This window comes from Balaenoptera musculus, chromosome 11, assembly GCF_009873245.2.
Source record: "Balaenoptera musculus isolate JJ_BM4_2016_0621 chromosome 11, mBalMus1.pri.v3, whole genome shotgun sequence".
Taxonomy (NCBI): domain Eukaryota; kingdom Metazoa; phylum Chordata; class Mammalia; order Artiodactyla; family Balaenopteridae; genus Balaenoptera; species Balaenoptera musculus.
Genome location: NC_045795.1, coordinates 60903515 through 60921193, shown reverse-complemented (window position 1 = coordinate 60921193; position 17679 = coordinate 60903515). Strand labels below are relative to the sequence as shown.

The 17679-nt window shown below is 50.8% G+C and overlaps 1 protein-coding gene across 7 annotated transcripts in view; it reads left to right on the top strand.

The window, feature by feature from the left end:
* The first annotated feature begins 42 nt into the window (after positions 1-42).
* Positions 43-17679, top strand: part of TTC21A (tetratricopeptide repeat domain 21A) — a 31616-nt gene continuing 13979 nt past the window's right edge. For 5 of the 7 annotated variants that reach the window (XM_036867787.1, XM_036867786.1, XM_036867785.1 and 2 more), the window contains exons 1-11: positions 43-221; positions 1530-1659; positions 2446-2556; positions 3224-3390; positions 5100-5222; positions 7076-7233; positions 10078-10162; positions 12052-12150; positions 13111-13303; positions 17186-17283; positions 17442-17642. In XM_036867787.1, the coding sequence (XP_036723682.1) occupies positions 195-221; positions 1530-1659; positions 2446-2556; positions 3224-3390; positions 5100-5222; positions 7076-7233; positions 10078-10162; positions 12052-12150; positions 13111-13303; positions 17186-17283; positions 17442-17642 (1392 nt within the window). In that variant the 5' untranslated portion in view covers positions 43-194. The remainder of the gene's footprint in view (positions 222-1529; positions 1660-2445; positions 2557-3223; positions 3391-5099; positions 5223-7075; positions 7234-10077; positions 10163-12051; positions 12151-13110; positions 13304-17185; positions 17284-17441; positions 17643-17679) is intronic. The other 2 variants (XM_036867789.1, XM_036867790.1) reach the window with 2 other exon arrangements.

Genomic DNA, 17679 nt, shown 5'->3' with positions numbered 1-17679 from the left:
CGCCTTGTCACGTGGGGGCCTGGTCACGCCCACCCTTAACTATGACGCCCTTAGAGAGCGGCCTGCTGCTCCGTTTCTAAGGACGCGCGCTCCTCCAACTGCAGGCCGCGAGAGGCGCGACCGGGACCCTGACTCGGGAATCCCGCTCCGCGAGGCACCACCAGACCCGGACTCGGAGCCGCGGGTGCCCGGAGATGAGCAGCAATGACTCCTCCCTTATGGTGCGTGGCCCGGGCACTGCCCAGTCGCTCCCTCCGGGACTCTCCGCCCCTGGCCCGGTGACCCCCGCGCCTTGCAGCTCTCCTGTTACCTCTCTGACCGCTCGTGCTGCCTCCGCCACCCGCCTTTCGCTGTCCCCGGCCGCTTCAGGCTGTCTTCGTCCCTTCTCGCCTCACTCTCCGTGGCAAGCGCATCCTCTCTGGTGTTCTCTGAGCCCACAGTCATCATCCCCACCCAGTCCTATCCCCGAGCTCCCCCAAACCAAAGCATAAAAACCCATCTCCATCACCTAGCCATTATCTCCCCTTCCCCTGTCTGTGCTTCTTCACCTCAGTGGATCGCACCGCCATTTGATCCCCCAGCCTTTACTCTTTCCCATACTCATCTCCAGATCCTGTCTATCGGCAGGAAGTATCAGCTCCTAAATGTCTCCTGAGATCACCCACTTTTTATCTCCTAGTCCAGGATCACCACCATCTCCCCTCTGGGCACCTGCAACAGTCCCCCTCCCAACTGGTTTCTCTGCATCGGCTCTCTTCACCAGCAGTCCCCCACCGCCACCGCCACCACCACCAACATCCACGACCACCCCAACACACACACACACACACACACACACACAAGCCAGAGGGTTTTCAAAAACACACACCTGAATACATCCCCCCACCACCACTCACAACGCTTAAAACCATTCCAGCTGCTTCCTATTACTCTCAGGATGGTGTCTGGGCTCTTTCGTATGGCCCACAAGGCTGTTCACAATCCAACCACATCTATCCCCAACCCCGGCACCCACAAACCTTAGGGGAAGTGAGACTTTGCTGTGAAATCTCAGCGCCTCTTATTGTGTGACCTTTGTCAAGCCACAGCCTCCCTGGGCTTTGGCTTCCTTAACTGTGAAGGATATGGAGAGGATAATGCATAGATGATGGGCGTAAAGCCCTTGGTACACTTCCCCACAGGTGGTTAGCCCACAATAACTTGTACCTCTAAGTACTGGCGTCATGATTCTTATTATTGGTCCTCTCTCTTCCCTCTTATTCCCTTCCTAAGGCAAAACCTGAGTTGAACTCCCCATCACATTAGAACCAGAATCTGTGGTTAATTCCAAAACAAACATCTCCAAACTCCTTCCCAAGAAAACTGTATGGAGCTGTTCCTGGGGCTGGGGAGGAATGGGATGAGGCCTGAATATTCTTTCTCTTCTCTTTACAGAGCTGGAAGAGGAGCAGGGACTAGGGGAGGGAGCAGGTCAGAACAGAGACGGAAAAGGGGCTGGGACTATTGCAACTGTGTCTTCCTCCTCGCAGGCTGGGATCATTTATTACAGCCAAGAAAAGTACTTCCGCCATGTGCAGCAGGCCGCGGCCGTGGGCCTGGAAAAATTCAGCAATGACCCAGTGCTGCAGTTCTTTAAAGCCTATGGAGTCCTCAGGGAAGGTAGGGACTCGTCAGTGTTGCCTTCTGACCTTAGGCACTAGCCCAGCACTAACGTGCCGGCTCCACCTGGATGCCTACTTCTACCCCAATCATATTCCCATGGAAAAAGTCTTACACTCAGTAGCTAGATTCCCAGGTTAATCCACAGAATGTAATCCATATCTAGTTGACTTTTGAGACCTCAGAGACCTCACTACCCCTGCTCTGCACCTCAGTTTCCCTATCTGTAAAATGAGTGGGGGAAAAGATGACTGCAAGATTATTGAACCAATCCCAGGCTTGGAAACTGAGAGCCAGTAGTGCAGAAAAGGAGGAAGTGGTAGGTGTGGCCACAGGCAGGTGTGGGACAGGAGCAGGGAGAGGAGTGGGGCCCATGGAGGTGCGACTCACTGACATTTAGAAGGTCGTCCTGGGCGGGGGGGCCAGCTGAGCTGCCCATGGCCAATGTCAGTGGACATGGAAGGATAAATATAGCTGAGCCGCTAGCTGGGAATGCACAGAGGTCCTTCTTCAGAACCGACCTACAGGAATCCTTGTGAATACTCACAGGTACATCTCTCAGCTCCAAGTCCTCCATCCCCTGGCAGCCTGGACCGTGGCGCCAGCAGCCCTTTCAGGAAGCTTCAGTCTTCAGGGAACTTGGGCCACTAGTGACCTTTTGGACCAGTTAGTCCAAGTCTTGGGTCAGGTGGTACCAAGCCTTGGGTCAGCCCTGTGTCTGCCATGGAGCCTCCTGCCCTCTGAGCATGGAGCCCCAGAGCATAACGACTTGGGCTGTCTTCACAGAGCGCATCCAGGATGCCATCAGCAGCCTAGAGAGCATCCAGAATCACCCAGACGTGTCCCTGTGCTCCGTCATGGCTCTCATTTATGCTCACAAGTGCTGTGAAACCATCGGTGAGTGCAGCCATGCTCAGCCAGGCCTGGCCCAGCGGGGAAAAGAGAGCCCCGCTCCAGAGATATAGCCCCTCTCGGGCTGCAGGAGGTGTGTGCACCCGAGACTGCAGATGCTGTGAAGAGTGGTTCCCCTCCCCTCCCCATGGAGACCTCAAAGAAGACCCCAGGCCCAGGCCCAATTGAGTGAGAGCCACAGGCAGAAAGCATGACAGTGGGAGGGGTCCTCCTTCCACATCCCAAGAGCTGGGGAGACACCCTGCTTTCCTTTGCCAAGATCTTGTTGAGAAAAACCAAGACAAAATAAAAAATTCTACCCCTCATCTCCACCTCTCTAGAGTCAGGAAGAGATTCCAAGAGACTATGTACAAACTACAAGTTCCCCACCTGGAATGGATTGTGGGCCTGAGGTGGGGGGTTCAGGTTTGCTCTGTCTGCCCAGCAAACTGCTGGGCACAGAGGAGAAAAGGTAAATCTCAGCCAGCAAACCCAATTCCAGGGCTGGGCAGCTCCTGTGGCATCACATGGGCCAGTGTTCCTGGTTCCCAGGCCCTGGGCTGTCGTGTAGCTGGCTCCGTGTGTTGAGGGAGGCCCAGAGCGTGGAGAGGCAGGGCCAGACAGACCTCCCCATCCTAACTTGTCCCCTTCCTCCTCTGTCTCGGATTCCCAGACCGAGAAGCAATTCAGGAACTTGAGAGCAGCCTGAAGGAAATCCGCAAGACAGCCAGCGGGACTGCCCTGTACTATGCCGGCCTCTTCCTCTGGCTCATGGGCCGCCATGACAAGGCCAAGGAGTACATTGACCGCACGTTGAAGGTCTCCAGCAGCTCCAGAGAGGTACCGGCCCTGGGCATCGTGGGGGCAACAGCCGAAGAAAGCAGCGTCCAAACACATCCTAAAGGGTGGCCCTTACTCCCATGGAGGGCCCTGGGGCTGGGGGAGGGCCACACCCAGACACTAACAAGACCCATGTTGGCTCAGGGTTTAGACAACCACACACTGGCCTTTGTCCATAGAGTCCGATTGCAGATAGGTTTTATGGCCTGCACTATATATTTTTAAAATCTTGAATTAGTTTGCTGACATTTAGAAATCAGAAGATTTTTACCAGAAGTCCAGATTTCTTGGTTCTTTTTTTTTAAAATTATTTTATTTATGTATTTTTGGCTGCATTGGTTCTTTGTTGCTGCGTGCAGGCTTTCTCTAGCTGTGGCGAGCAGGGGCTGCTCTTCGTTGCGGTGCGCAGGCTTCTTATTGCAGTGGCTTCTCTTGTTGTGGAGCACAGGCTCTAGGCATGCGGGCTTCAGTAGTTGCAGCACGTGGGCTCAGTAGTTGTGGCTCACGGGCTCTAGAGCGCAGTCTCAGTAGTTGTGGCACACGAGCTTAGATGCTCCGTGGCATGTGGGATCTTCCCTGACCAGGGCTCGAACCCGTGTCCCCTGCATTGGCAGGCGGATTCTTAACCACTGTGCCAACAGGGAAGTCCTCTTGGTTCTTTTGAAAAACTAGATGAGCTGACTACACTGGGCCTGTATTCCTTCCTTGCAGTGATCTGCTAGGTGTCAGTGGTGGCTCACACAGAAGATCTCATATGCAGTGGATGTGATGTGCTGTAGAATTGTACTCATGGTAGAATTAGAAGCCTCAGTCTAAGCCATGCATCTCAGTAGGGCATATATCACCCCCAGCCCCCCAAGGGGGTGAAAATTGGTTCTTGGAGGAGGGGGTGAAGAAAACCTCACTGTTTGTATATAAAACACAGATATACACACAGTACATAAATGGTATATCTGTGATATTAAAATTTCTTGGAGGCGGAGGGAGTGATTAGGGGAGAAATGACTAAAAAGTCTCCTTAGGAGGCCAATAATTGAAAAGAATTGAGAAACCTGCTCTAGGCCGTGAGAGATGCTTCAGGGCAGGGTCTTCCAAGCACCCCTCTAACCTTGCCTCCTGGGCCTGGCCTGTGGCACCTGCCAGGCGAGGTGGGGTGAAGGCTGGAGGGGAGCCACCAAGGCCCATGAGCTCAGCATGGCCGCTTGCCCGCTCAGAGGGCATTCCCGGCTTCCCACGCAGGCCGGGCCCTGTGCTGGTCTAAGAAGTGGAGAGAGCTGGAGTGGCCCTACCCTGGCGCCCTGACCCCAGTGTAAGATAAACACACAATGACAAGACAGGTGGTAGTGCCTCCATAAGGGGCAAGAGAACCATGAGGGTCACAGGGAGGGCCCCAACCCAGCCTGGAAGGTCAAGGAAAGCCTCCTACAGGAGGGGCCTCCTCGGCTGAGTTTTAAAGACTGGTGGTGGTTAATCAGATGAAGGGACTTGGTTTGGGGGGCGCGTACTGGGAAGGGCATTCCAGACGAAGGAACAAGAGGTACGAAGGCCTGCAGGGAGAGAGCAGGGCTCGCCTGGGATCTGGGAGCAGTGGTGCCCGGCAGGGCCTCAGGGAGTGGAATGACAAAGGGCGGGATGTGGGCAGGAGAGGCAGGCTGGATGGAGGAGATACAGGACCAAGCACTTCATCTTTCCCTTTGTTCTTATGCCAGGGCTACGTGCTCAGAGGCTGGGTGGACCTCAGCTCAGACAAACCCCACACGGTGAAGAAGTCCATCAAGTACCTGGAGCATGGCATTCAGGACACCAAAGATGTTCTGGGGCTGATGGGAAAGGTAGGAGGGGCAAGAGTGTCCCCACCCAGAGACCTCAGTCTCTAGACCCCCCAGCTGGTGGATGAGGAACAAAGGTCCGGAGAGCGTCAGGGTCTCAGAGCAGCCCCGGGCCTGCTCCAGTCCTCCCTGCTTCCTGCCCAGTCGTGAGTTTCCGTTGCCTGTGTGGGGTCTTCTTGGGGGCTAGGCTCCCTGGGCTCTGGCAGGCTTTGTCTCTTTGCCTTTTGTTTTCACCCACTGCCCCTTTTCTATGCATCTTTCTTTCACACTTTCTCATCTCACCTGTTAAATTCACTTAGTTGGCCATAAGAGAAGGGAGGTATGTGTTTTGTATTTTCTGACCTTAATTTAAATTGCTTCCTTTTTCTGATGTGGCCCTCATTGAATCCATCTATGAGGGAAAAACCATCCTCTTATCCTTTTCTGTTTGTATATCCTTTCTTATAAAATGAATACTTACTCATTAAAAAACCAGAAGTCTAAGAAAGTCAAAAGGTGATTTAAAATGGCATCCTTAGCCCTACCACCCCCGAACAACCCATGTTAACGTTTTAGGGCCATGTCTCCGAGTCTTTCTTATACGCATTGGTTCGGGGTGTGCCTTCGGTGTTTTTCTGGGGAGCAGAGGCCATGAGGTTATCACACAGGAGGTTTAGCAGGTTGTGCCCTTGGGACCAACACTTGTGGAGAAAGTGAAAGAAGCAGGAGGGAGAACGGGGGCTGTGAAGCAGCTCCAGTGAAGGCCTCAGCCAGCTCTGCTTGGGATTATGGAGCTGGGATGGCCCTTCACTGACCCCCTCACTGACAAGATGCTGACTGTGTGACCTGCCCCTCGCAGAGGTGTGTGACCTACCCCTCGGGGAGGTGTGTGACCTGGTACCAGGCAGCTCCCTGAAGCCACGGGTGATCCCAGGAGGGAGACTCCCCCGAGAGCTGTCAGCGGCCAACTCCCCTTTTCCTGAAGGAGGTCACACACAGCACCCACCATGGGGCGGGAGATAGTGTGGGTAGTTCATATAGTTGTAATCATAGGGCATCTTACCATTTGGTCTCTTTCTCTTCATGTAAGGTTATATCATAAGCACGTGTCATTTTGAATGTCTGCATAAAGCCAGGCCCCTGTTGTGTGGGCCTAATGTAATTTGCCAACCCCGCCTCCTATTGTTTGGATATTGAGATTGTTTCTAGTTATACACTTAGAAAGAGTGCTACAGTGAACACGTTTATGCATATATCTTTATTTAGAATAATCCTCCTCTTGTTTTTAATAAGTCTCTTAATGGAGGGTTACTGTAAACTGAAGCCGTCCTTTCGGAGTCCAATTTCAAGCCTTTTGGGAGCATTGCCCTCTGCCCCTCAGGCATCTGCGTCATGACTCACCCAGGAGAGCCTGGTGGCGGGCTGCCTGCAGAGGCCATGACCCCAGCCCGGTGTGCCTTGAGAGAGAAAAACACCGCAGGCTTGCCGTGGGGAGGGGAGGGTTACCTGCAAACCCTAACCGACTCTGAGTTGCTGCACTGGCCCAGTGAGCAGTTTTCAGTGGTGAATTTTAGGAAAGTGAATGGGAAATGATGGGCTATGTGTGGAATTGGAAGGCGCCCAGCAATCCCAGCTTCTCCGCTAGGGGGGGCCCTCCCATGACCTTGCTCTCTTCCAGGCCTGCTCAGGGCTCAGCCGTCTCCTGGAGCCCCTGCCTTGCCTGTCAAGGAACCCAAGACCGCTGTGGACCCTGATTTGTCACTCTGAGTGATGGCTCCTGCCCACATACCAGGCTCTGCTCCTGTCCTGGTGGGGACCCTGACACCCCTTCATCCTTCGTGGGCACCAGTGGGGCTCTTTTCTTTGGCTTTCGACAGGCAACGTACTTCATGATGCTGCAGAACTACTCGGGGGCCCTGGAGGTGGTGAACCAGATCACCGTAGCCTGGGGCAGTTTCCTGCCGGCCTTGGTCCTAAAGATGCGGCTGTTCTTGGCTCGGCAGGACTGGGAGCGGACGGTAGAAACGGGACACAGGTGAGGGGCGGGGCCGACCTGCTATTTCCTTCCTTTGCTAGCCAAGGGGGCTAATCGTTCCCATCTTACGTGGAGGCGAGATGGGAGATGCTGTGTACTTGATGGAATAAGACATGAAAGTCAGTATTGTCAACAGGAGTTATGAATAGTGACATTATGACATTGGGGGTGCGGGAGGAGAGGGAGGATGGATGTGCACTAGACACTTACCTGTCATAGCAGGAAGCCAGCAGCGGAGACCTGCAGTGGAAGAATCAAGAAATAGGCCTATCAAGAGGTCTAAGCATAGTGTTTAGGAGAGAGATGGAGGGAACTACCAAAGGAACCCAAAGCAACGAGAGTTACAGGGTAAACAGGAGTTGTCTCTGAGGAGTGGTGGGGAGGGGAGAGTAAAGGGAGAAAGGGACTATTGTATTATTTACTTTTAAAAACTGTGGGTGTGATATGCGTTAATAAAAACTTAAAGGGACAAAGGTCATTGTTGCCTGAGAGAAGACTTTAGTAGCAAGCTGAGTGCATCCGGAAGACAGCCTAGGGTCCAGGAGTTAGGCGGACTTGTGGAAGCCAGCCGCCAAGTATAGCGTGATCCTGAAGCACTTCCACTGTGACTAGAGATGAAGATGGCTTCAGGGGAGGGATGTTTGATGGAGGGTTTTGTAGAATGGAATTTTTTAGATAACTGAAGCTTATCTCTTTAACCTCTAACACTTTAACTATTTTTATCACAGTAATCCTAAAACGTACAGTACCAATTTTCTTCCTAAAAAGAGTTAGTGGACTATGTTTTTTTTCTGAGTGGCCATTAGTCACCACTACAAGTTTTTACTAAATCGTGAGTGGGAAAAAAAAAAACAACACAAACATACCTCTTCCTTCCCTGTGGAGGGATGGTAACTCCTCTGATGATAGCTGGAATTTGAGTCTCAGAAAGAGGCGCTGGTAGGAAACTGAAAGTGATTCCAGCCTGTGCCAGGCCTGGGCAGGTCCTCAGCAGCCCTCTCTCACAGTTGACCCCTGGCCGGTGTCCTTGGCAGGAGCTGGGTCAAGAGATTGCTTTGGAGGCTCTGCCTTGGGCCCACAGGATACCTGGAAACACCTGGCTGGAGGCCTCAACCTTGAGTGTGTGCGGCCTCCCTGCCCAGGCCCTGCCGCATCCACCTGCAGGGAGATGGTGTTTGGTGCCAATGGGTTGAGTCCAACACCCGACGCCTTCCCTCACGGAGGGTTTCCCAGCTCATAGAGTTCCCCCATTGCTCTTTAATTTTTTTTTTTTTTTTTTTCAGCCACACCGCATGACATAAGGGATCTTAGTTCCCTAACCAGGGATCAAAACCATGCCCCCTGCAATGGAAGCACGGAGTCCTAACCACTGGACTGCCAGGGAAGCCCCTCCCCCATTGCTCTTTAAATCTCTGCTCTCTGTAGGTGTGTTTCTCTTTTCAGGCCTAAAAATTGTTTATTTTTTCCTTCTCTCTTATTTTTCTCCACTGATACTAAAATAATTTGTCTCTTTCATTTAAAGAACCAGCTTTGAGTTTTGTTGATGCTATTATATCTTTGTTTCCTAATTTATTAATTTCTGCTCTTTATTATTTTCTGCCAACTACCTCCTGTGGAGTTACTCTGTTGTTATTGTCTGACTCTTGAGTTGGATGCCTGGCCATTCTCAATCTTCTTTTAGAAGATAAGCATTTAAGTCTGTGAATGTCCCTTGAGGTACCATTTAACAGTATCTACACATTTGGATACTTCAGTAGTATCTTCAGTATCTTTTGGTTCTAAGAATTTTCTAACATTCATTCTGATTATTTTTTAGTCCATACATCTTTTAAAAGTTTTTTTTTTTTAATTTCCAAATTATGAGGTTCACAGTACCTTCAGAATCATCATAAATGCTTAGAAGTCTTTGAATGTTGACTGTGCCTAATCGTGTTGGAATTTTATATGTCATTAGAGTAACCGTCAATTAAGCAGAAGGGCCATTCCCTGATCAAGCTGAAAAATATGAAATTTCCTGTAAAGAAACAGAATATTGGGACTTCCCTGGCGGTCCAGTGTTTAAGACTCCATGCTCCCAATGCAGGGGGCATGGGTTCGATCCCTGACTGGGGAACTAAGATCCTGCATGCCACTCGGTGTGGCCAAAAAATAAAAATAAATCAAAAAAAAAAACGAAACAGAATATAGAAAACTCCACAATATGATCAGGAGCTGCATCTTCCCAAGGACATATGATGGAAACCAAGGTTCCTTTCCATCTTACAGCTGCAGACTGCCCCCCAAGCATCTCTCTGGCCCCCACCCCGGACCTTGGTACCACAGTCATACCTGTGTTATTTGGGACATAATGGGCTTCTGTCACAAAGACACCCCCAAATATGTGACTTAAATAACATAAGATGTTATTGCTCTCTCAGGGAAAAGTTTGGGTGGTGGGCCAGGGCTAGGATGACAGCTTAACTCTGTAGGGTCCCAGGCCCCTTCTCTCTCACTGCTGTCCTGTTCCTAGGATGTTGCTCACATGGTCCACATTCCAACCAGCAGGAAGGAGGAAAGAGAAGAAATGGAAGGCATGCTGTAGGGGCACCACTGGATATACCCTGGGCACTTCCGCTTGCATCCTATTGGGCAGAACTTAATCACATGGTCACACCTGAGCTGCAAAGGGGGGCTGGGAAATGTAGTCTTTTTTCCGGTAGCCCCGTGCCCCAACAGTTTGGGGGTTCTATTATTAAAAGGAGAAGGGGAGAATGGATGTTAGGAGACAATCAGAAGTTGCCACCACACCTTCCTAGCCTTGCCTCTGAACACTCTCAATTCACGTGGCTCCTCTTCCTATTTCAGAATCCTAGAAAAAGATGAAAGCAATATTGATGCCTGCCAAATTCTAGCTGTGCATGAGCTTGCAAGAGAAGGAAACATAACCACAGTAAGTTCTTTCAAGACTCAGAAGTTATGCCTTGAAACCAACACAGCCAAGGAGGGACCCCTCACAGCACCTCCACCCCCAAGGCATTGGAGGGGGCTCCCTGGGTCTCAGCTCCCTCCCCGCTCCTCCACACTCCCTGCCAGGGAGGTCTGCTCTGGTTTGGTCTTTGAGCCACACAGTTCCAAAGGCCAGCAGTGAGGCTTACTCTGGTTCTGCCACATGTTCCCTGTGTGACCCTGGGCAGGTGTCTCCACCTGGATGAGCCCCAGGATGCTCATCTGTAAAATGGAGATAATTCCACCCACTCCATGAGCTTGTTATAAGGACTAAATGAGATGACAGGTGGGACAACTGCGAACAATGCCTGGTGTACTACAATAATTTGCTCCATGTTAACTGGAAGTCATGGTTGTGGTGGGGTTTTTTTTGTTTGTTTGGGGTTTTCTTGTTTGTTTTTTTGCCACACCACACGACTTGCAGGATCTTAGTTCCATGACCAGGGATTGAACCCAGGCCCAGGGCAGTGAAAGTGCTGAGTCCTAACCACTGAACCACCAGGGAATTCCCTACAGTTGTGTTTCATATTTCAGGAAATGCCTTTTTTTAGGGAATGGTTGGAATTGCTCAGGTATTGACCAGGCAGTACCTGGCCCCAGACTTGCTCCTAAGCCTTGTAGTTTTCCAAAGACACCCCAAAGAGCCCTCAAATCCAATCAGAAGCACCTAGAATTCTTAATGAAAACCTCCATGCCCAGACAGCTTCTTATTTTCAAAAAGAGTTTGTGTATTCAGCTAAAACCCTTCTGAAAAAAGACATTGCCTCTGCGGGGAGTGTGACAAATCAAGAGGCTCTAATGGGTCATGGTGGGAAGAGGAAGTTTCTGGTTCCTTCTGGCCAGCTCTGAAATTACGGATTTTGTGGGGTGAGGTGAGGTGGAGGGCACCGTTTGTATTTGGGAGGAAGAACCCTCGAAAAGGGCTCTACCACTGTCTCTGGGTCAGAACAAGAGAACAGGCATGTCCTCCGCTCCCTGAGACCCCAGAGCCCTGGGCAGGCCTTCCTAAGGCCTGGCCTGAAGGTTAGGCCCAAGGGCAATTAGCATTTAATTCTTCTCCTTCATTCCCACCTCAAACTCTGGGATCTGCCCCTCGCCCCAGCTCAGGCTACCCAGTTCTAGTCTTGCAGAAAAGATCCACCCTACCCCAGGCTTCTCTTCTGGCACTCTTTGCAGCTGGGGACTAAAAACTCCCTACTCCCACATAGAGAGTGAGCAGAAGAGTCCATTGGAAAGAACACAGGCTTTGGAGTCAGTCAACCACCTCGTTGGCTGGGTAACCTTGAGCAAATGACCTAACCTTTCTGACCCTTCATCTGCTGGACTGGAAAATTCGGGTATCTATAGTTACACTCACTTACAGGGTCGTTGGGAGCATTCACTGGAATGACAGAGAGGCACTAATGTGGTGACCCACGTCAAAATGGAGCAAGGGTTTGGGGCCAGGGACCTGCCCTGACCGTTTGCTCCTGGGCCAGCCCAAGTGGTTTGCCGCCAGCCTGGTGGGCAGCAGTGTGGGCTCCGTGACAGGTGGCTCCTGGCCCTTCCTGGGGGTGTCCCAAAGGGCAGCTGCTCTCCACAGATTCATGAACAAAGCGGCAGTGCCAGCTCTGGGATGAATAATGTTCCTGAAAGCTCCACCAATGAGGCTCCGAAGTAATACTGAAGCCTGGGCCTGCCCAAGGCCAATTAACTCTGAATCTCTGGGGCTGGCTTGGGGGCCTGGGTGTTTTTAAGATCTCCCAGCTGGTGTTCATGGGCAGCCACAGTTGAGAACTTCTGCCCCACTCCCCTTTTATATACTGCCTTTGACATTGTGTTTTGTTCTTTCAGGCTGCCAAGCATGTTAGAAATCTGATTAAGGCGCTGGAAACAAGAGAGCCCCAAAATCCAAGCCTCCATCTTAAAAAAATTCTTGTGGTGGGCAGACTGGTAAGAAGGTGCTCCCTGGTTTCTGAACGAGTGCTTCTTGTTATGTTCCCCGGGGGAGACCTGTGCTCCCTGCAAGCTCCCTGAGGACCCTGCCCCTCCCCTCTCTGGCTTAAACTTGGCTTCTCAGGCTGGTGGCCCAGACCCCGGGGCCACTGCCTACCTCCAGCCAATCACTGAATTGTGGGCTCTGTAGCCTGCCCCTACATGCCCTTCAAAGATGCTATGCAGATCATGGAGGTGAGGTCTAGAAGCGCTTTCAGAGAGGGAGGCGCCCTGTCTGGGGAAAGAGGGCAGTGGCACAGCTGTGGTACAGCAGAGCAACGCCCAGCTCTAGCCTCAGGGTGCTGGAGCACCAGACTCCCATATTCTTTCTGTGGAAGAGACCTGGTGAGGCTGGCCTGCCTAGGCCTCTCGGACGCCAGGCAAGGTGCAAACAGACCAGGCTGCCAAACAATCTGTCTCTGTCAGACCCTTGAGCCCCAGAGCCAGATTTACTAGAAGGAATTGCCATAAGAACAGGGGCAGCTCTGGGGAGTCGAATGCCACTGGGATACCCTCTTGTCCTCCACATCTATGTCTGATTCTCTCTGCCTCATTCTCCACACGTGGCAGGGAAAGTGGCTGCTCGCAGCCTTCAGAGCCACTTTCCATCAGTGGGACACAAAGAGTTTCTCTCACGCAACTTCAACTTGTGAAAAACCTCCTGGTGACTTGTTGGACCAATGACTGTGGCCAGACAGGGGCTGGGTCCCTCAGAGGGCCCGCGGCTGGAGGCGGGTTCCACAGCTGTGGCCAGCGGGGGGTTCTTTGGGAGGTGGACAGCTACCCGGACCCAGCTGCCTGGACACAGGGTACCTCTTGGGCTCTCCTGAGCACCCCCTAGTCCCACCAAAGTGACACAGCTGTGCTCAGACAGGCTGGCCTGACTGATTTCCCCATTCCCGTGTCTGTGCCTTGCAGTCTGGGAGGCACCAGGCGATTCTGCGGCTGGTGTGTAGCTTCCTCGAGCGAACCTTCATGGCCACGTCCTCCTACGCCCACGTGGCCACAGAGCTGGGCTACCTCTTCATCCTGCAGGACCAAGTGAAGGAGGCATCTCTGTGGTACTCGGAGGCCATGAAACTGGACGAGAGCAGCATGGCTGCCTTGACTGGTCTGTGCAGGCGGGGCAGGGCGAGGGGTGGTAGGGCGGGGGCTGGGAGCCAAGCAGGGTGGCCGCCGTGGGTCCAGAAGAGAGTGGGCTGGGAAGCATTCTCCCCAGGGTGTGTGTGAGTTTGGGGCTGCATTGTATGATGGCGTGCCTGTCCATGAATCTACAAGTATAGATGTAAGAGGAACAGGAATTCTCGAAAGTGCTCAAAGCCATTCTGATCTACAGCCGACCTCCAATAGCCATACCCAGCCCATTACGCTCAGTCAGCCCTGCCTCCTCTCAGGCCTCACCAGGCCAGTGTGGGAGAAGGTTCTACTGCCAGAGCACCCCTCCCCAAAGGCTCTAGCCTCACCTCTGTAGACCCTCCCTCTTCAGGCCACTGAGCTGAAAGGCCACCAGAGTGAGGAGTTTTGAGAGTTTTACTTCCCTGTCTGTCCCAGTGCTTCCCTCCCACTTTATCTAAATGTCAAATGAATTTTCCAGAGCCCGATTTTCATTTTTACACAAAGCCCTCAAATCTGTGGTCTCTGGTGAATCCTGAAGCAGCAGTGTTTGATTTTAGTGGGGGCAGCCTCATGACCAGTGCTCCAGGCAGGCTAGCTTCTTGCCCTGGCTCTGAGGAGTTGTGGGCAAGTCACTTCTGTCTACACTCCAAGCTCCTCATCTGTGCGGCACAATCAAAAAAGCAATCCAAGTGATTGGTCTTGATTTCTGGTTCAATACGTCAGGCTGACTCATCCATCATCACCTCTCCCTCCCTCCCCAAATCCCACAAAAGTCATGGGCGACCTTTTAAAAAGATAATGAGTCCCTCTAGCAGCCCCAGAAACAGGAAAAGGTGCCTTAGGTGGACCAGGAACTTTGAAGGACTTCTCATTTCTAGAAGATATAAAGCAGATTGCATCCAACAAATGGAAACTCCAAGCAGGTCTAGAAACCCATAAGCCAACATGGCTTGGGGCAGCTAAAGAAATGAGTAGATCAGCTTTCCCCAAAGGGCTCCAGGAAAAAGAAAATTTTAAAAACATAAGCTCAGGGTCCCCAGAGGCTGGGAGCAAAACATGTCATAGGGTAGTCACTGAGATAACAGGAGGGTTATTGAGGGCCAGAGAATGGGATCAGGGAGAATCTTACCAGGTGGTGGGGTAGGAGGGAGCAAAACAGAGCCCCCCGCCACCATGACGTCCCACCACCATCAGGGACATGAAGGACCAAAAGACTTGGATGCCCGGCACATAGGCAAATCCCCCGAAATGTTCCTCCACCAAGCTGAGTCCTTCCCCACTTCCTCATTCAAGGGAGATCCCCAGCCGATCAGCCAAAAGGGAAGTCCACACACTCCAGCCCAGGCCGAGCCCACTCTTAATCTGTTTTTTTTTTTTTTTTTTAAGTTATACAATTTTTATTTATTTATTTATTTATTTATTTATGGCTGTGTTGGGTCTTCGTTTCTGTGCGAGGGCTTTCTCTAGTTGCGGCAAGTGGGAGCCACTCTTCATCGCAGTGCGCGGACCTTTCATTATTGCGGCCTCTCTTGTTGCGGAGCACAGGCTCCAGACGTGCAGGCTCAGTAATTGTGGCTCACGGGCCTAGTTGCTCCGCGGCACGTGGGATCTTCCCAGACCAGGGCTCAAACCCGTGTCCCCTGCATTGGCAGGCAGATTCTCAACCACTGCGCCACCAGGGAAGCCCCCCGAGCCCACTCTTGTGTGTCCTGGATTCATCCATCTTATCTGGCCTGTCTGGGAAAATCAGTGACCTTAACAATTTGGGAAATCTGCCCCAGATGCTAATACTCATCACTCTTGTCCATTTATAAGTCTACTAGCAGTTTGAAAAAGGGACCAAGTGGAACATGCAAAGCAGTGCCCCTCTGAGGAGCAAAGTTAAGGCCAGATACAGAAAAGACTTTTTCCCCCAAACACCTCCCATGTTGGCTGGCTCTAGAGGGTATTATGTCAGTAAGTAAAGAACATGCTACTAGGAAAAAAAAATACAGAGAACAAAAAAGAGTTGCTGAAAATTTAAAATATGATTACTGCAGAGTAAAAAATTCCATAGATGAGCCAAATAGTGGGATGGATATAATTGAAAACCAAGTTGGTGATTAGGAAGACAGAAATAACTGCACCAAAATGGCCAAGGACTATCTTGTAAAAGAAGAATAGTAGGAAGAGAAGGGATTTGTCCTCCCAATATCAAAACATATCTCAAAACAAGGGTAGTTAAGTCTGGACTTCCTTGGTGGCACAGTGGTTAAGAATCTGCCTGCCAATGCAGGGGACACGGGTTTGAGGCCTGGTCCGGGTAGATCCCTCACACTGCAGAGCAACAAAGCCCGAGCGCCACAACTACTGAGCCTGCTCTCTAGAGCCTGCGAGCCATAACTACTAAGCCCACGCGCCACAGCTACTGAAACCCACGCGCTCTAGGGCCCAAGTGCTGCAACTGCTGAGCCTGCGTGCTGTAACTACTGAAGCTTGTGCACCTAGAGCCCGTGCTCCACAAGAGAAACCACCACAATGAGAAGCCCGTGCACTGCAACAAAGAGTAGCCCCTGCTCACCACAATTAGAGAAAGCCCACACGCAGCAACGAAGGCCCAACTTAGCAATAAATAAATATTAAATGCTTTAAAAAAAAAAAGTCTGTCAGTTTGAGGCCAACACTGGAATAAACAAATAGATAAACGGGATAGAAACGGGTCTTATGATATAAATGACATTTCAAACCCATAGAGTTTCAATAACTTGTGATTGGACACCTGACTCTCCATTATGAAAAAAATAAAGGTAAATGCCCATCTCACACTATCCTCAAAAATAAATTCTAGATGAGTTAGGTATTTAAACATAAAAATTAAATTGGACTTGGGTCCCCTGGAGGGTGCTAAGCCTAACCACAAACTCAGAAGCTGTAACGGAGAATATTTGACCAATTTGACTATGTAAAAATTTAAAACTAATGGATGGCAAAAGGCACAATAAAATAGTTAAAAGGTCAAAGGCAAACTAATGGAAAATGTAACAAAGACTATATATAAAAAGAATATAAATATATAAAGAGAAAAAAAATTATATATATATATAGAGAGAGAGAGAGAGAGAGAAATCCATCCAAAGAAAAACAGGCAAAAGCTATCAGGAGGAAATTCACAGTAGAAAAGACCATTAAATATATAAAAAGATGTTCATTCTCCCTAAAAATTTTTTTAAAATTTGAATTAAAATGAGTTACTATTCACTCTTTAACCTGGTAAAGAGTGAAGCATGTTTGTGAGGTTGTGAGGAAAGAGAACACTTTCAAATTCTTGGCAGGAATATTAATTCAGATATCCTTGGAGGACAAGTTGGCCTTACCTATCAACGTTTTAGATATGTGTGCCCTTTGACCCATCAGCTCTACTTCAGGAATTAGAACACACACAAATGTAGACCATGGCACTGTAATATTTAAACACTGAAAAGAAACTAAACATGAAATGAGGAGTCCTTCAGTAGGGCAGTAGTTAAATAAACGGTTACATCCACAGTGGAATATTATGTCATGATTAAAGAGAATGGGGTAGATTTGTATGAACTGATGGGAAAACATGGTATACACTAATAACATATAAATGCTTCAAAAGATGTTTGGAGGCGTATACCCCAAACTGTTCATGTTGGTTCTTTCTAGAGAGAGACACGGTTAGCCAGAACATGAGCTAGGGATGTTTTCCTTGCCTTATGATTTGAATTCTTTACCACGAGTATGTGCCACTCTAAGTTTGTGAAGATGTCGGAAAGGCCCCCTGCCATCCACTCTCCCGTCCCTGCCTCTGGCCTGCTGGACTGCTGGCTCTGCTGCAGAGCTGGCTGCTCATCCTAGTTTTGCCCCATCCCAGGGGTCATCTGGTGCCAGATCTTAGACGGCCACCTGGAAGAGGCTGAGCACCAGCTGGAATTCCTGAAGGAGGTGCAGCAGTCCCTTGGGAAGTCCGAGGTCAGAGCTCTCTGGGCGCTGGGGTTGCTCCAGGATCGTGCCCCCCGCCCCGCCTTCCTCCCACCCCCAGTTTCCAGTAAAGCACCCAAGACAGCCCGGGCTTCCGGCAACTCTGCCCAGAGGGTGTTGCTTCCAAGACCTGGGCCTGCCTCCCACAGGTGCTGGTTTTCCTCCAAGCCCTCCTGGCTTCCAAGAAGCACAAGGGGGAGCAGGAGGCCGCAGCACTGCTGAAGGAAGCGGCCGAGCTGCACTTCTCCAGCATGCAGGCCCTCCCCCTGAGCTCCGAGTACTTGGAAAGGCTTGACCCCCTCTTCCTGGTCTGCATCGCCAAGGAGTACTTGGTCTTCTGCCCCAAGCAGGTTAGAGGAGAGTGCATCTTCATGGCGGCGGGGTGGG